Source organism: Gastrolobium bilobum, unplaced genomic scaffold (assembly GCF_033153095.1).
Source record: "Gastrolobium bilobum isolate Gb01-03AN ecotype WA unplaced genomic scaffold, APGP_CSIRO_Gbil_v1 utg7600, whole genome shotgun sequence".
Classification (NCBI taxonomy): Eukaryota; Viridiplantae; Streptophyta; class Magnoliopsida; order Fabales; family Fabaceae; genus Gastrolobium; species Gastrolobium bilobum.
The window spans coordinates 250,000-268,979 of record NW_026897674.1 but is presented as its reverse complement, the minus strand read 5'-3'; the positions used below and the strand labels follow the sequence as shown (position 1 = coordinate 268,979).

General features: G+C 32.3%; 1 protein-coding gene across 1 annotated transcript in view; it reads left to right on the top strand.

Annotated features, from left to right (window-relative positions):
* Nucleotides 1-18,691, top strand: part of LOC133309244 (phenolic glucoside malonyltransferase 1-like) — a 32,091-nt gene extending 13,400 nt beyond the window's left edge. Inside the window, exon 3 of the mRNA XM_061510002.1 lies at nucleotides 17,075-18,691. Within this exon, the coding sequence (XP_061365986.1) occupies nucleotides 17,075-18,546 (1,472 nt within the window). The 3' untranslated portion in view covers nucleotides 18,547-18,691. The remainder of the gene's footprint in view (nucleotides 1-17,074) is intronic.
* The last annotated feature ends 289 nt before the right edge of the window (nucleotides 18,692-18,980 follow it).

Below are 18,980 nucleotides of genomic sequence, written 5' to 3'. Positions count from 1 at the left end.
AGTTCACTAAAAATCCAATAAATGAAAAATGGAAATATTAATATATAAGGGAAAATATCTAACTCATACATTAACGAATAGTTAGATCAGCTTGGTACAAAGTAGTCAGCCGAGAATGGATTAACTCCAAACAAACATGTAAGATTAGGGCCAACTTTAACATGTAAGATAGTCTCACCTGGATTGATATGACATTCCACAATTCATAGACCAGCTTAGATCTTAACATGTTTTGCAGGTTGAAACACAACCATCTACACTAAAACACTACTATAAGAATTGACCATTATACAAATTGTCTAGGTATGATTATTGGAGGCACTGTTTAGTAAACTCCAACATATAACTTGAAAAACATTGATGGCTTTGAATGAAATATATTAATCCATGATCTCAGAAAGAAAAGTGACACAGATACATAACCAGTAAATGCATCATTAATAAAAAAGTAATCAAAGCATAAAATGAATTAGTACATTGTAGTTTCTTCAAACAATATACAGAACTAACCTGATTATACTCAGCCACCTGATTATACAGAACTAACCTAATATGGATAAGGAAATTTTAATTTTAAAATAGTACCTTGACTGTTAACTGATTGCGTATTCGTTTCCCAGTAAGGTCCTGGCGAATAAGGAAATTATTAACATCGCAGCCACCGCACGTCGTCGCCGCTACAGCTGCACATCGCCGACGCTGCCGCTCCTCGCCGATGCTGAAATGTCCTAGGTCATTAAAAAAAATTCCTAAAACTCTAAATCCAGCACAAAAACAAGTTAACCACGCATGCAAATCGTGAATTGGGATTCAGACATTCAAAATAGAAAAAAAAAAAAAAAAGAACAAAACAAAAAAAAAAAAAAAAAAAATTAATCGTTGGTCATAGATCGAAGCCTACGGGGTTCCTTGGTTGTAGATGTCGATGGTGATGGAGAACCCTTTAAGCGCCAGACTTGAGCTTGTTGAGGGAGTTCTTTTGGTGAGCTACGATGAAGGCTTTCGATAGTAGGATGGTATGAGCAGAGCAACAAGGATGCGTGTGAGCACAACAAGAAGGAAGTTATGAGCGCAAACGCAATCAGAGCCTTCGAGATTGGATCCGCCATTGACACTTGAGAGAGAGAGTTAACGAGCGAAGAGAGAAGAAATCATTGGAGTCACTTCCAATGTCACTAGGGTTCATCTTAGGGGGAAAGAAAACAGAGAGGCGGGAAAATTTTGGGGAAAAAAAAGAAAGCTAATATTTTTTTTATTTATTTGAAAGGAAGGTTAAATTAACTTCTTTGATATTATACATATTAAAAATATAATATTTATTATACATTATTTAATGCATTTGATTTTTCCTTTAAAATTATTTCTCTTTTTCAATTTGAAAGGTTTCAAATTTCAATATTTTTAAATAAACTATGGAAGTGTGCTTTTTTAAGTAGATATTTAGATATTTTTAGTAAAAATTCGTATATAATAAATATGAATGCATATTTATAAGTTAATAATAATTGATAAAGCTAGTAATAGAAACATATAATTTTCTTCCTTATTAATAATTTTCTTCTTTATTACAATTAATACAATTAATTGGTTTCCTTATTTTTATCCAATCAATCCAATTGATTGTTTCTCAAATTTTAGCCAATTATTTTAATTAATAGATTTCCTTAATTTTGGTCAATCAATCCAATAGATTTACTTTCCTAATTTCAGCCAATTAATTTAATTAATTGATTTCCTTAATTTTGATCAATCAATCCAATTGATTTGTTTCCAATCTTTCTTTTATTGATTGGTTTCCTTTATTTTCTCCATCTTTAATAATGAATATTTTCTAATTCAAAATTAGAATTTAAATTAATTTTATTAAATTCAAATTCCCTAAATTCAAATTTCAAATTACAAATTAGAATTCAAATTAATTTTGCTAATTTAACATTTTAATTAATTAAGCTACATTATGGATCAAGTTCAACTTAACCAATGATGCCACCTACTATCTCTTGGCTCAATATTTAATTTCTTTTTTTTATTTTTTTCAAAAGTTTTTTACGGAATCAAAATTTCGTCGAAAAGTTTACAATATTTAATTTCTTTTTCTTTTTATTTTTTTTCAAAAGTTTTCAACGAAATATCTTTTTCGTTCAAAATCTTCGACGGAAACGAAATTCCGTCCAAAAGTTCACAATATTTCATTTCTTTTAATTTTTTCAAAATTTTACGACGGAATTCTTTTTCCTTTGAAAATCTTCGACGAAATCGAAATTTCGACGAAAAGTTCACAATATTTAATTTCTTTTTCTTTTTCTTTTTTTCAAAAGTTTTCGACGGAATTATTTTTTCGTCGAAAATTGAAATTCCGTCGAAAAGTTCACAATATTTAATTTCTTTTTCTTTTTATTTTTTTCAAAAGTTTTCGACGAAATTCTTTTTCCCACTTCGATGCAATCGAAATTTCGTCGAAAAGTTCATAATATTTAATTTCTTTTTCTTTTACTTTTTTCAAAAAATTTCGACGGAATTCTTTTTCCGTCGAAAATCTTTGACGGAATCGAAATTCCGTCGAAAAGTTCACAAATATTTCATTTCTTTTTCTTTTTATTTTTTTCAAAAGTTTTCGACGGAACTCTTTTTCCGTCGAAAATCTTCGACGGAATCGAAATTTTGTCGAAAAGTTCACAATACTTCATTTCTTTTTCTTTTTATTTTTTTCAAAAGTTTTCGACGGAATATCTTTTCAGTCAAAAATCTTCGACGGAATCAAAATTTCGTCGAAAAGTTCACAATATTTCATTTCTTTTTCTTTTATTTTTTTCAAAAAATTTCGACAGAATTCTTTTTCCGTCGAAAATCTTTGACGGAATCGAAATTCCGTCGAAAAGTTCACAATGTTTCATTTCTTTTTCTTTTATTTTTTTCAAAAATTTTCGACGGAATTCTTTTTCCGTCGAAAATCTTCGACGGAATCGAAATTCTGTCGAAAAGTTCACAATATTTAATTTCTTTTTATTTTTATTTTTTTCAAAAGTTTTCGACGAAATATCTTTTTCGTCGAAAATCTTCTACGGAATTGAAATTCCGTCCAAAAATAGATTTCGTGGAAAATTTCGTCAATAATTTCAACAGAATTTTTTCCGACGAAAAATTCCATCGATAATAAAGACTTTTCTAGTAGTGAGGGCTGATAACGCTACCTATGTAATGTTTTTATGTGCTGATAACAGTTTTTAACTTTTTTACAATGAAACTGTTGGAATTTCAATTGCTCTGATACCAATGAGGCAATTATTGAAAATTTAATGGTATATTCTGATATCACTTGTTGGAGATGGAATAATAAACTGAACAAGTAGAATAGTATCAAACTTTTATAAAAACAAGATACAAGTGTTACAGCACTATGACTAATTTTTCTCTCTCAAAATAACTCTTTCCCAAACTCAAACTTCTTCTCTCTAACAATACTTTAGTACTATTTTCTTAACACATACAGTGCTTTGGCATCTTATATTATAAGACAAACCCATTATTTGGCAACTCCGCTGACGTGTCACTTCCTCTTTCAATTTCAGATTTGCATTCACACTACAAAAATTTAAACAGTTTCCTTCTTTGGTAAATCAGGGAATAAAAAAATATAAAAGAAATTATAATTTGGAATCAAAATCGATGGACACGATTTCGTATATCAAATCAATGGTACGGATTTGTTATCAATTGTATTGGCAGAGAGCTCATCTTATTTTGAAATTTGAAATTTGGAGTTCAAAATTTAAATTTAATTTTTAAAATCTGACAACACATTTAATGTTCAGCTACTTTTGTCCATTGGAATTGCTAAACATTTAAAAAAATATACAAGGCTTCTCATTGTTCTATGAATTGCAAAAACACATCCTTTTTCTTTCTCCTGTTCTTCGTCGTTCTTTTTTCCCCACATTCCATATCATTCTATTCGATTTTCTTGCTACTGTTCGTCGTCGTTTTTCTTGCCTACGATTTCTTTCTTCATTTCTTTTTCTTGCCTACGTTTTTCTCCGATTCGTTTCATATTTTAATGGAAGGTGTAACAGCCCGTTACGTACCGGTATTGTTAACATTAATTATGATATTAAGCGCAGTTACAATCACAGCAGTTCATTAAAAAAAAAACGAGAATAAATTTTTTCCGACTATTACGCGAGCATTTAAATCATAAAAAGCGTAATAATTAAAAGCTGTGACCGTCTCTGAAGCACGGACTCGTCCATTTTGGAAAAAAATGCGTGTCCGACACGTGTCGGACACGGACACGTTAGGACACGTTCGGACACGCGTCCGACACGTGGTCAACTTTTTGGGACACGTTGACTAGAGGGACACACGATTTTGACCGAATCCGACACGCGGTCAACGTATTTGGACACGTTTTGGCATTTTTGTAAAAATCAAAAAATTACAATTTAAAAAAAAGAGAAAATATTGCGATGAACCCTTCTGTCTTCGGTCTTCACTCTCAGATCTGTTAAGATCGACGTGTAAAAACGTAGATGCGGTTGGATCGGACGATCCCATGAAGAAGAGTGGGAAAGGAAGGAGTTGCTGTTGTCATCGGCGACCATCATTGGAAGAGAGAGAGAAAGTAATCATCCATATAGCTCGAAGGAAGAATACTGTTCTTTCTTAAGAGAGAAAGTAATCAACCATCCGATCGATGAAAGGTTTTTTTTCATCCAAATTGCAACAGAACAAAATCCGTATAAGAGAAACAAAGGAAAAGGCAATTAGATGATTCAGGACCGTGTGATAAGATGATTCAAGAAAAGGCAATTAATCTGTGTGCTTGTTTTTAATTGGTTCGTTCAGAAAGTCAAGGATTGCCAGCATGTCGTTTATTTCCTTTGTGTTTCTTTTGTGTTTTGTGTTTTGTAAAAGATTGGGTAATTTGTGTTTTTTTTTGTAAAAGCTGTCTATTTACAATATTTTTTATTTCCTTTCCAGTACTGGTTTAGAGATTTTAATAAAATCAATTTTAAAAAAATATTTACAATATTTGTTATTTTGTTCTTTTTGAATATTTGATTAGTTACGTGACTTATTATGGGTTACTATATATATTAAATGTAAACTATATTATATATATTAAATATATTATTTAATATCAAAACGTGTCCCAGCGTGTCGAAATTTAGCATTTTTCAGAATTAACGTGTCGGAGTGTCGTGTCGTGTCGTGTCCCGTGTCCGTGTCCGTGCATCATAGGTGACCGTAACCGTAAACTCTTGCGGAAGACTTATTTCAACTATTTTTATAACTTACATCATTTATTATGAGTTACTAAGGAGTTCCCATAAACTCACTTAGCCTATTTCCAACTTTACATTTTTACCAATTCGAACATGTTTCACTCTAAATTTTTCTGCGACCAAACAGATCGCAACCAACCCTTCTTCTTAGATTATATTTTTGTATTACTTAATTCCCTTTTTAACAAGCTATCATACGCTCAATTCGGAGCTCATTTGCTCCGGTTATCGCCGTTTGAAGTTGGATAAGCAATTAGCCCAAACAACCCCAAAAACAGCCCCAAACCACTCACATTTCTCGAATTACTGCACTCAATCCACTCAACCATTTGCTCTCAAATTTTTATCCTACAAACTAGACATCTAAAACTTCATTTTGATATATCACACGCTTAATTTGGCGGAGAAACGAAGCGGGAATTAATTTCCCAAATCCGGTCCAGAATCTGCCTCAGGTGCAGGGGCACATGGGCAGTCCGTGTTTATCTATTTTTTTCAGGCCGAAGATCAACCCAGAATTTCCTCAAATTTTGACACAAGGTAGAGGACATCTCAACCTTCAAAATGGCGTATAGCACGTCCCTAGGGGACTTCTATGGAGGGAGATATGCTCTCCCGAAGTTTGCCTAAAATCTGCCAATTCTACAGGAAATTCGCCAGAGTTCCCTTTGTTTTTCCAATAATCCCAAATTTGTAAAAGATCATTTAAACCTCAAATGTACCTAATAAACATATGATAATACAGTAATAATCCAATGGGTGGCACACACAAGGACCAACAACGCCTTGGGGCACTTACAACCCAATCCAGTTTATAGTTATTAAACATAGAGTCAATATTAATCATTCTAAAGTAGTTGCAATCACTAACACCTTTTTCATGCATATTTCCATCATACATATTATCATAACCTAAAATAGGCCTAAGGCCCTTCCATCATAATTAGACATGCATCAATACTATTACAATATGGCTTTACAAATTACAACTTGAAACTAAAACTTCAAATTACATTCTTCTAAAATTTCAACTTAATTTAAAAGACAACATAACCAAATACATCACTACTAGACTTAGGAAAAATGGCATGAACGAGATGCTAATGAAGCTACTAATAAATACAAATGACATGTTCATGCCCTAAGTCTAGCCTAGGCCACACGGCCAACAAAATGCAAAATAAGAAGCGCTCCACCGCTCACTCTGCGGGCCTCTTGCCCGAGGCTCCTGCTCCACTGCTACCTCCTGAAATAAATGCCCCGAGACGGGGTGAGATATACGAATATATCTCAGTAACCAAGAGGTTCTGGAGAAAACTCCACCCAATGGTTCACTTCGATGCATATCAATAGAATACAACAACCACTTTGAAAACGGGATATAGCAAGGGATTTAGAGAATGGGGAATATAAAGAAAACAAAATACGACGATACGGGATGGTAACCCCAATTCCACGTACGCCCTCGGCATATATAAGCCTATGGGTATCATCCAAGGTGTGTTCACAGAAACCACAACCATGATGCCCAAACCAACCAAAACGCCAAAGACATTCCTAGTGTGCTCCTACCCGGATCACACACCATGACCGCAGTCAACTGGAACTCCCTCCTGGAGACCTATCCAGCGGAAGTCCGAAAATGCCCGAAGGCTAATAAAAACTGTCTATTGGCCAGAGACTCGGTACATAAGTACCCATAGCAATAATGCATGCATGCTCATGTGTTATATACTATTCATACACACTTCCTACCGTTACCATCAACTGGCAAGGTGGAACAGAAAAGGGGAACAAGCCCCAGTACCAAGAGGTTACCTTAATTCGTGTTTCCACAAGCTCCGCAGCAGCTTATCCCTCAACTCGGTACACAGCGGAATGCCTACACAGAGGACATTCCCAATCACTCTCAGTTCAACCCATACATGTTAATTTATAATTACACATGCAATGAACCAATTTCTTACCTCAATCCACTTGGTCCCGGACCAAGGGCAATTCAATGATTCAAGATTCGGGATTCAGGTCGACGTACGGCAACCTATACAATAACGTACATCCATCAGTACTCGTCAAATAGTATCAAAACGCAAAACACAAAAATCATCCCCATCCTCCCTTGATGGTTCGGCCATTGTAGTGTAAATGTGAGATTTATTTTTCTAAATTTTCTTTCTCATTTTGTTACGTCTCATTAGGTTGTCAATAGGCCGGTTCAAGTGCCGGTTCGTCATTTTCGCGTCGAATTACATCAAAACGCGAAAATCGCCAAATCACCCTTTTTCCCCTTGGAGGTTCGGCCATGTAGGTGTAAATTTGAGATTTATTTTCCTAAATTTTCTTTCTCATTTTATAACACTCCCTTAGGTTGTTTAGAGGCTAGTTCAATCGTCGTTTTTCCGTTTTCCGACATTTACGCATCGTTTTGCGAAATATTTCATTCTGGGCTCATTTAGGTCTCTAAACACAATTTAATTTTCTCATTGATTCCAACACTCTCCAAGCACAACACAACCCATCTAAGCACCATATAACTACACAAATCATTATCCAATTCATTTTTCAACATCAATTCCTCAATCTTTCCTCAAAGAATCGAATTTTAACCTATGGCATTCCAAGGAATTTCCATACAACTTTAATCATTCCAACCTTCATACAACCTATTATATCATCATACCATCATGCCACAATTCATCAAACAAGTCTCAACACCAAAATTCACAAGTCCAAAATCATGATCATCAAATTTTTCTAAGTTAAATTCATCAATTTTCACCAATAAATTTCATCGCATTTCTAGCTCTAATACATCATTCTAACACATTATCATCTAATACACATTTTCAAATTGAGCTCTCTAACATCACTATTCATCATATCAAAGTTTAGGTTTTCAAAATCAAATCATCACCATCAACCATTTAAAATGCAAGAACACTCACCCAAACGGAAGGTATAGACTCCTCCTAAGCATACTCCACCATTGGAGCATTTAAAAGCTCCAAGAACACCAAATCTACCTTCAAAACCGCGGCTGTAATAGGGCAAGATCTCCTCACACACGCGATTTCAAGGTTCAAGAGTGGTACCAATGTGTTTAGGAGGTGTTTTCCAATAAGTTTCAAGACAAAAATCGTTGGATTCGGTGTAGAAATGACCAAGTTATGGAAGGAAGAAAGCTTGACCAATCCTTGGCCATGGTGGCTGCTGCGCGCGGGAGAGAAGAGAGGGAGGAGAGAGAAAATGTCATGAAAATGTGACTTTTAAGTCACTTAAACCACATGTGGGTCCCATACGCGATTTAACTCTAAATAAATCACTAATTTCAACCATAAATTCATGACCTACGTATTTTTCTTGTTCATGTCATATTTTTGATTCCCAAAAATACTGATAAAATTTTCACGCTTATCGGTACAATTATACCGCAGTATTTTTACACTGAAAAATCACTATTCATCAATTTTTCCCAAAATGACTCAATTCCATCAAATTTCATCAAAATTATATTTCCTAACTCAACAAACCATTTATAACTCATATTTGAAACCTAGAGCTCAAAATTCAACTGGCACGTTTTACGGTGCAATTGTAACGCGGTATTTTTACCCGCGAAAAATACTATTCACTGATTTTTCTGAAACTTGCCTGTCCACTCAATTTTTCGTTCTGAATCCATTTCCAGGGTTATTTTTATCATCGGAGACCTTCTACTCAATTTTTATCTGCCTAGGGTTGCGTGTTGGCTAATTACCGTTTTGCCCTTTCTTTGTATTTTGGCCTAATCTTTAGGATTTTCACTAATCCATCACTTGACTGCTCACTTAATATTTTAATTACTTGATTTAAAATTGTGAGGTGTTATAGAAGGTCCTTCTTCTGCAAACGTGTCAGGATTGAGGAAAGTGTTTGTTGATCTTTGCAATGCTATCTTCTTATAAACAAGACGTAAATAATCTTTACGATTCGTTTTCTTTCTTTATACTAATTATCTTTTTTTCATTTTGCAGGGAAAAAGTTTTCATCGTATTTCATTATGTGTGGTTCTTGCCTACGTTTTTTTTCCTTCGGTCGTATGTGTAGCGGATGTTGTATGATTATTATTTGTGTTTACCTTATAAACAAGTTGCTATGAATTCGTGTTCTGTTTTTTGTATACTAATTCTTTTTTTCCGTTTTGTAGGGCAGGAGGTTTTGTCGTATTTCATGGTGTGCGGTTCTTGCCTACATTTTTTTTTCTTCGTTCATATGTGTTTATTATTATTTTTGTTTACTTTATAAACAAGTTGCTATGAATTAGTTTTCATTTTTTGTATACTAATTCTCTTTTTTTCGTTTTGTAGGGCAGAAGGCTTCGTTGTATTTCATGTTGTGTGGTTCTTGCCTACATTTTTTTTTCTTCGTTCATATGTGTAGCTAATGTTATATTTTTATTATTTTTGTTTACTTTACAAGGAAGTTGCTATGAATTAGTTTTCATTTTTTGTATACTAATTCTCTTTTTTTTTTCGTTTTCCAAGGCTGAAGGTTTCATACTACTGTGATTAGTTATTTACGTAGTAAACGCCCTCAATGCTGCGTAGTGCTTTCCTACGTTTTTTTTTGCTACCCGGTACAAAAATTGAATGGTAATCAATGGAATAAATGTCAACGATGAAGAGTTTAAAATTTATCTGCATCGATGGTCCTTCTTCTGCAAACGTGCCAGGATGGAAGAAAGGGTTTGTCGATCTTTGCAATACTACTGCAAAAGTTGCAAGGACTTTTTAAGGCTTGCTGGGGATATTTTTTTGAATTCTGCGAGTTGAGGATATATTTTCTTCGTGCTTGATAATTTAAGAACGTCTGTGATGACGATTTAAGATTATTATTTTTTGTTGTTGTTGAACTATATTTAGAAATTAATCGTTGAAGTTGTTCTTGAATATTTTTAATTTGTGTGATGTTATGCTGCATCTGTGTGGTGTCTAGTTATGGTGCATGATGTTTGAATTTGTTATAATATAAATATTGGAATTTGTTGATGTTGTTGTAAAGCCATTTGTTGGAAGGAATAAATGATGCTTTGAAATAAGTTGCATAATTTTTATTGACGATGGTTGAGTTATAATTAAACATTGGGAAGGAACATCTTTTTTATGCTTAACAATCATGTATTAGGCATTTTCGTTGAGGTTTAATCATAAATATAACGCTCCGCGTTTCAGTTTATTCGTGATTTCAATATCAGAAGAAGTTAAAAGTTTTTCGATTTTTGGTGAAACTAAAAACAAAAATGATTTTTATTAAAATACAATTATTATGAATCTTGGGTTAGTTAACTGCCATTTTTGTCCAGTATATAACACTTCGCGTTTCAGTTTATTCTCTGTAAATGTCATAAAGCATACCGTGATAGGAATTTTAAAAGAGTGCTTAAAGAATCAGACATAACAACACACCATTAACTGCCATTAATTAATCAATCAATTTCTCATCAAAACACAATTAAAATTTAAAAGAAAAAATTATAGATTAAACAATTTTTTTTTTTAAATTATAAAAATTTAAATATAGTTGATACAATATAATTTAAATTTGGAAATTAAATGAAAAAAATAAGAAATGACATATTTATACTTTAAAAGAAAATAAATTACAATTTTAACTCAAAAAATAACTCAAAAAAAGAAAAAAATTCGTATGAGTGTTTTTTTAAAAAAATTAATATAAACATTTTTAATTTATATGTATAACCAATTTAAAAAATATAAAATTTTAAATTAAAAGAGAAAAAAATTACTTTTAAAAAAATATGTATAATTAATATAAAAGAATTTACAATTTAAATTTTAAATTTAAAAGTTATTACGAGATTTTTAATGCACATATTTTGATTTTCTTCTCATTCCTCACTCTTTTGAAATTCGAATTCTAAATTGATTCCAAATTTTGGATTTCAATTTTAAATTTCAAATTGTAATGGTGGGAAATGATTTGGAAATAAAAAATTAAATAAATAATAATTTCTTTTAAAAATCGAAATAAAAAATCAATGGAAAATTAAGTTAGTCATTTATGGTAGCAGACAACTCATTCAATGTACCACTGATTTGTACATTGGAATTACTTAGCTCTTTTAAATGCTTTCTCCATTGGAATTATTGCTCACTCTTTTAAAATTCGAATTCTGAATTGATTTCAAATTTTGGATTTCAATTTTAAATTTCAAATTGTGATGGTGAGAAAGGATTTGGAAATAAAAAATTAAATAAATAATAATTTCTTTTAAAAATCAAGATAAAAAATAATGGAAAATTAAGTTAATCATTTATGGTGGCAGACAACTCATTCAATGTCCCACTGATTTGTACATTGGAATTACTCAGCTCTTTTAAATGCTTTCTGTATTAGAATTGCTCACTCTTTTGAAATTCGAATTCTGAATTGATTTCAAATTTTGGATTTCCACTCTTCTAAATTTTGAATTCATGTTTAAATTTGAATTTTGAATTTGAATTTTTAACTTTGTAATGATGGAAAAACTCTTAAAAAAAATTTGTGGCAGACAACTCATTTAATGTCCCACTACTTTTCTTTTGTTGTATATCCCACTATTTTTTGCATGAATATTTGTTAGCCCTATTAATGCTGCATAAAAAAACAAAAACATTAAATTTTTTTGTAAACTAACAAAATTATTTATATTGTAAAATAAATTCGAAATTCGGAAACAAATTAAATGAAAAATCATGTGAACTTGATAGGTAGAAAAAGAGTTCAGCATTTAATATTTATGCAGAGAAAAAAGATAAATATAATAAATTTGAATTTAATATAAAATTATAGATTAAACAATAAAATATTTAAAATTATATAAATACATTTATAGTCGATAAAAATTATTTACAATTTCAAATTTACAAGAAAAAATAAGAAATGGCATGATTTATACTTTACAAAAAATAAATTAAAATTTTAACATAAAAACTTTAAATATACATGTATAACCAATTTAAAAAATATATAAAAATCATAAATTAAAATAGAAAAAAATTATATAAAAATATGTATAATTAATATAAAAAGTTTTAAATTTTAAATTTAAATAAAAAAATGACAGTTAGAGGTGGAAAACTGAGCTCGGCCCGGAGGGCCGGCCCGCCAATATATTTTTATAATTTATTTGAAATTTTATCCTTCTTCTTTTATAATTAAATTACTAAATCTGATTTCAATTTTGTAAATATAAATTTGTGAAATTCCAAAGACTAACGACACTAATCCTTGCAAAAAAATAATTATTTATTATTATTTTATAAATCTGATTGTAGTAAATGAAATTTTATCTCTGAGAAAAAATATAAAAACCTATACTCAACTATAAAAATCATTTTTTTGTGGATAAATATAAAAACCTTTTACATGCTGATAGTTAGAGGTGGCAAACTGGACTCGGCCCGGAGGGTAATTTCTGTAAATACAAATTTGTAAAATTCTAAATACTAACGACACAAATCCTTGCAAATAATAATTATTTATTATTATTTTTTAAATGTGATTGCAATAAATGAAAGTCTATATCAAAGATTAGTGTAGTTGCTTTGATTCTGTTCATATGCATTTGTTGCAATGTAAGCAAAAAATATGACTTATACATGCTTATTTGATTAAGTTGCATTCAAATCCCGTTCAGACAACATTTTTTTGGTCCTTAAAAAAATTGTAATCCATTTTTTTTTTATCATACTATGACTTTTGGGTGTTAACATATTAGTGTTACTTATTTAATGAGTTTTTGCCTTCTGTATAGTAGGCACAAGAAACGAAAATCACACAAGAAATGACATATTTAGTAAGTGTTGAACTCATCCCTCCAATGATTGCTAAGAAATGACACTGAATGAATAGCGTTTTCATATTATAGGTAAAAGCTGATATTTTAATTCTATATTTGCTTGATGTTATTGTTACCTTGATTTTGTTGATGAATATTATAGTTAGCAATGATTTGTACGCATTTTTCTTTTTATATCCCTTTCTCATGTTAGCATGGTGTATTATAACGTATTATGGTGTATTATGATGTAGTTGTATGTAAAATTAATTATTCCTCTGAATAACAGATTTTTGTTTGTGGTTGATATTTGTAAAGCTCTGTGTCAATGCTGTAATTTTTTCACTTGAAATATAGAACAAAATAACAACACAGATTTTTGTAAATATAAGGTTTGCAGTGCGATTAACCAACCACGGCGGACAACAAAAATTTTGATCTTTTTTTTTCATGCATCGCACGGGTAATATACTAGTTCTTTCTAAACACAACTCTATTTTTTTCCTTTTCTAATTCTCTCTAATTTTTCATCTAAGTGCTACAACACTTGCTCTCTTACATACGATTTTTTCATCCTATACTACTCCTACGGTCCTACCCATAACCTCTATAGCACGGACACGCTCCTCGACAAAAATTTTGCGTGTCGGACACGTGTGCGACACGCTCGGACACGCGGTCAATATTTGGGGACACACGGTCAACTCTAAGACACGTTTCGACACGTTTTTCCGACACGCAGTCAATTTTTTTGGACACGCGGTCAGCGCTCGGACATGTTTTTTTTTTAAATTCTTAATCTTATTTTGTTAACTAAATATAAAAGAAATAATTTATAAATTAATTTTTATCTGTTATGAAATTTGACATGAAAAATTAACAAAGTACGAAAAATTATTTATATTTATATTTATGTTATGAAATTTAAATATTTGATTGGTTATATAACTTATTATGGACTCTTTTATGTATTAAATATAAATTATATTATATATATTAAAAAATTTATTTAATATCAAAACGTGTCCAACGTGTCAAAATATGACATTTTTTAAAATTAATGTGTCGGCGTGTCGTGTCGTGTCTTATCCCGTATCCCGTGCCCGTGCATCATAGCCAATAACATATATATAAGCTTCACCAACCGACTTTGATAACCACTTAAACATAATAATATTCAAACTATGACTTCTACAACTTTCCATATTCATCTTGGCAACCAACTTTGTTTCCTTTTTCTATTTGTTTAATCCTTTTGTTTCTTTGACCAATTCAACTCACATTCCTTTCTTTCAAGAATGCTCTAGCATGGCGGTGCAACTTTGGTTTCTAGTTGAATCTATTATCTTCCATATGATTCTAGCTTGGCGGTGGAAACAAATATGAGTGGCAAAATCAAATTTGATTTCCAACAGAAACGAGGTTTGACCTTTGAATAAAAGGTTTCCCCAAACACACCTCTTTTTCTCACAACCCAAATCACCTGACATTCACGAGATTCGTAAGGAAGGCAGAGAAGACGAACAAAATTTGCAAGCAATTGAAGGTTCAGAAGGGAAGATTTGCAAAAAGAAGGACAGGATTCTCGAACAGGGTTCACTGACTCCTCTTTCTTTCTTATTACCCCCTTTCTATGTTGTTTGGCTGGTATTGTTCATTGTATTGTCTCTCTGCATTAAGGATTATAGCTGCTCAATTTTGTTGTCTCTATCTTTGTATTTTTGTTTGACATAGTAAATGAATACATAAAGGAAAGGCTGATAATTACCTATTAAATAAATCATTAGCTGGCTGGGTGAAAAGAACTTTCTTTGTTTTTTCTTTACATAATTAAGGTCGTTTTAAATATTTTATGCAAAGTTAACTTTATACTAATGGTGGTCATCTCAATCCTCTAAGTGAGGCGCTAAAAGTCATACACACTAACTAATCATTCAAGCTCTAATATTAAACTTGTAGCCTAAAGGATGTGCCTGTTACATGCCGTTCTAATTTGTCAACCCATGCCAGACAAATATGTTGAACATAAAATGAAATTGAACACGGGATCCAAGACACTTTTTTTTTTAATCATTAGATGAAATCTTGTTCTAGTATCACAAACTGAAAATGAATTCAAGGTATTTAGTAATTTTAGCATAAGTAACCCAATAATAATACATATTAAAAATTGTAAATTATCTTATTAGCATTTCTTTCTTTCTTTACGGAGTGATTGTAGCAAGTCAAATAATTATATAAACAATTAAGTATACACGGATCGATCAGCCTAATTTATTAAGTAAAAAGTTATAATGTGTTTCAAAATAATTTAAAGTAATTCCGTTGATAATTTTTAGATTCTAATCTGTTTTTTTGTGCAGGAACCAAATTATGAGGATCTGCTGAATCATGATCTACTGCAGTCTTGAGAGAGAACCCGAAGTTGTTCGAGTCTAATGTGAGGGTATGAGAGAGAGTGGAATTTTCACCAATGCAATGTCACACAAGTAATTCAGCTAATTCTTTCGGTCAGTAAAGCACGCTCGTTGATTTTCTAAAATTGTGCGTGTCAGACACGTGTCCGTCACGGACACGTTTCGACACACTCTGACACACAGTCAATATTTTAGGACACGTGGTCTAATTTCCGACACACTTTAACACATTTTTCTTACACGCAGTCAACTTTTTCTGATACGTGATCTATGCTCGGACACGTTTTTTTTAGTCTTAATTTTATTTTATTAACTAAAAATAAAAAAATATTTATAAATTAATTTTTTTCTGTTATGAAATTTGACATGAAAAATTAACAAGGTACGAAAAATTATTTTTGTTTATATTTATGTTATGAAATTTGAATATTTGATTGATTATATGACTTATTATGGACTGTTATATCTATTAAATATAAATTATATTATATATTAAAAATATTATTTAATATCAAAACGTGTTTCAACGTGTCAAAATATGTCATTTTTTAGAATTAACGTGTCGGCGTGTCGTATCGTGTCCCGTGTCCAGTGTTAGTGCCTGTGGTTGTGATTCAACACTCTCTCACAGGTACTCATGTCTAAAATTTTATTATATATTATAAAAATATTGATCAATATTTTATTAAATTAATATAATAAAAATTAAAAATGGATACAAAAATATTATAGTATATTAGAGATTTTTAATTTAAAAATAAATAATACATATTTACATCTTTATTTCTTTACAAAATTGCTGAAACTAACACCGAATCTTCTAACGTGAAATTTCCGTAAAAAGTTTGAGGAACATGGCATTTGAGTAATACTTTTATCAAAATAATAATATATTGATCCTTGTCCCCGTAAAGTTGACATAAAATTTAGAAGGGCAAAAATATTAATATATAAATAATGGATTTCCAAATTTAGCCTTTGAAAAAGTCTCATTTCAATGAAAGAAGAATAAATATTTTTTTTGTCCTCACCAGATTTCACGATGTCCGCTTTAGTCTCTAGCAAATAAAAAGGTTATTCGTGGTCTCTAAAAAATTTAAAATGAACCCATTTAGTTGAAATCGTGGTCCCTCACAAATTCAAAAAAGACCTATATTAATCCCTCAAAAGGACTAAAATGGATTCACTTTGAATTTCTTAAGGACCACGAATAGCCTTTTTATTTGTTAGGGACTAAAGCGGATATCGTAAAATTTGCTGAAGACCGGTTCGGGAATGAACATTAATGTCTAGCAGGATAGCTAATATTTGTATCTACGGAGCATATGGTAAAAATGACAGGCAATGAGAAGTCTTGCACTTTATGCTAACGTCTGATAGTATGAACAATGGATATGTGAGTCACCTGCTTAGTGGATAAGATGTGCTCTGAGCAAAAGTGTGAAAGTTGTAACCATGTTGAGTAGCCTTGTAAATACTAGGATAGGTTATTAGATAAGTTCCCCAGCCATGTTGACTAGCCAAGAATGAAAACCTAAATAGTATTAAAACAGGCCTCACTAAGCATTTTCTTCTAACACCACTTCCTCTGTTTCCCATGGCTCCTCACAAGAACAACAACAACATCAAAATTCATAAGCACATCTATGTTGGTCCTCCATCATCTGCAACCGAAACATCTATTCCTCTCACTGTCTTTGACATGTTATGGCTCAGGTTCCATCCACTTGAGTGTGTCTTCTTCTACTCCCTTAACGATTCACACTCATCAGACCCATCTTTTTTCATTAACAAAATGGTTCCAAGACTCAAAACCTCACTCTCTCTCACCCTCCAACACTTCCTCCCTCTAGCTGGCAACATCGTTTGGCCTTCTGATTCGGAAAAACCCATTGTCAAATACACCCCCGGTGATGGTGTTTCAATGGTCATTGCAGAGTCTGATGCTGACTTCAACCATATCATGGATAATTCACCCCAGGAAGTGGTAAAGTCTCGTTCTTTAGTACCCCACTTGGAATCATCAGATTCTCTTGCTTCTGTTATCTCTCTACAGATAACTCTGTTTCCAAACAGTGGATTTAGCATCGGTATCAGCACCCACCATGCTGTTCTTGATGGGAAATCTTCAACTATGTTCATCAAGGCATGGGCTTCTCTATGTCAAAACTGTGAAGGATCACCATCTCTGGTGCCAGAGTTAGTGCCCTTCTTTAACAGGGAAGTCATCAAGGATCCAAGTGAACTTAGCATCATGTTCACAAAAAATTGGAGAGAATCTGTGTCCAAAATATTCCCTGAAGAAAACAGTGATGGGCGATGCGTGAAGATTCTACCATTCCAACCAAAACTGGAGGACACAGTTCGAGCAACGTTCGAGCTCACACAAGGAGATTTGGAGAAGATAAAGGCAATGGTATTATCCAAGTGGGACACGGTGGAAGAAGGAGCACAATTATCAAAGCCACATACTTTATCATCCTTTGTTCTCACATGTGCTTATGTTTCTGTCTGCATTGCTAAAGCTATTCAAGGAGTTGAAAAGGACAAAGATAAATTCGCTTTTGCATTCCCGGTGGATTGCAGGGCAAGATTAGAGCCTCCAATTCCTGAGAACTATTTTGGTAACTGTGTGTGGGGTCATTTCATTGATACACATCCAAGGGATTATACAAAGGAAGATGGGGTCGTCATTGTTGCTAAGTGCATTCATAATAAAATAAAAAGCTTTAATAAGGGAGTTTTTGGAGGAACCGGGGGTGGGTTTTCTAGAGTGAAAGCTTTGCAAAGTGAGGGAGCTGAAATAATGGGACTAGCAGGGTCAAATCAATTTGGTGTTTATCGCACTGATTTTGGTTGGGGAAGGCCTGCAAAGGTGGAGATAATATCAACGGATACAGGAGGTTTAAGCTTTGGCTTGGCAGAGAGTAAGGATGGGAAATGTGGGGTTGAAGTTGGGCTTGTTCTCAATAAAAATGTTATGGAACTCTTCAATACTTTATTTCATGGAGGACTACGCGTTGATTGATTGGAGCTATTGCAAGAAAAAAGGGACTACCTCATCACTAGGTTTGAGGTTGTATTCAATAGCAAAAGGACATAAGCACAAGTGCACAACTACTCTTTCTGAATATGCAATAACTGTTCTCCTTTAATTGTATTTTTCTTTAGTTCCCCTTAATGAATTCGGGTCGTACTGTTTCAAACGCTTCACATTACAGCTAAAATTTATTTGAAATCACAATTTGATTTTATTGCAATTAACTACTCTCAAGTATTATTTTTTTATAATTTTAATTGAATAAGAAGCTACCGACACGGCATTATTCGTCTCATATTCGTTGCTTTCTTCTGTCTTCTCTAACTTAAACATGAAATGTTGTACTGGTACACCACCCCATTTGTCTCCACTAGTATTTTTTAAGAAGATCTGGAGCACACAGCATGAGAAAACAATGTCGT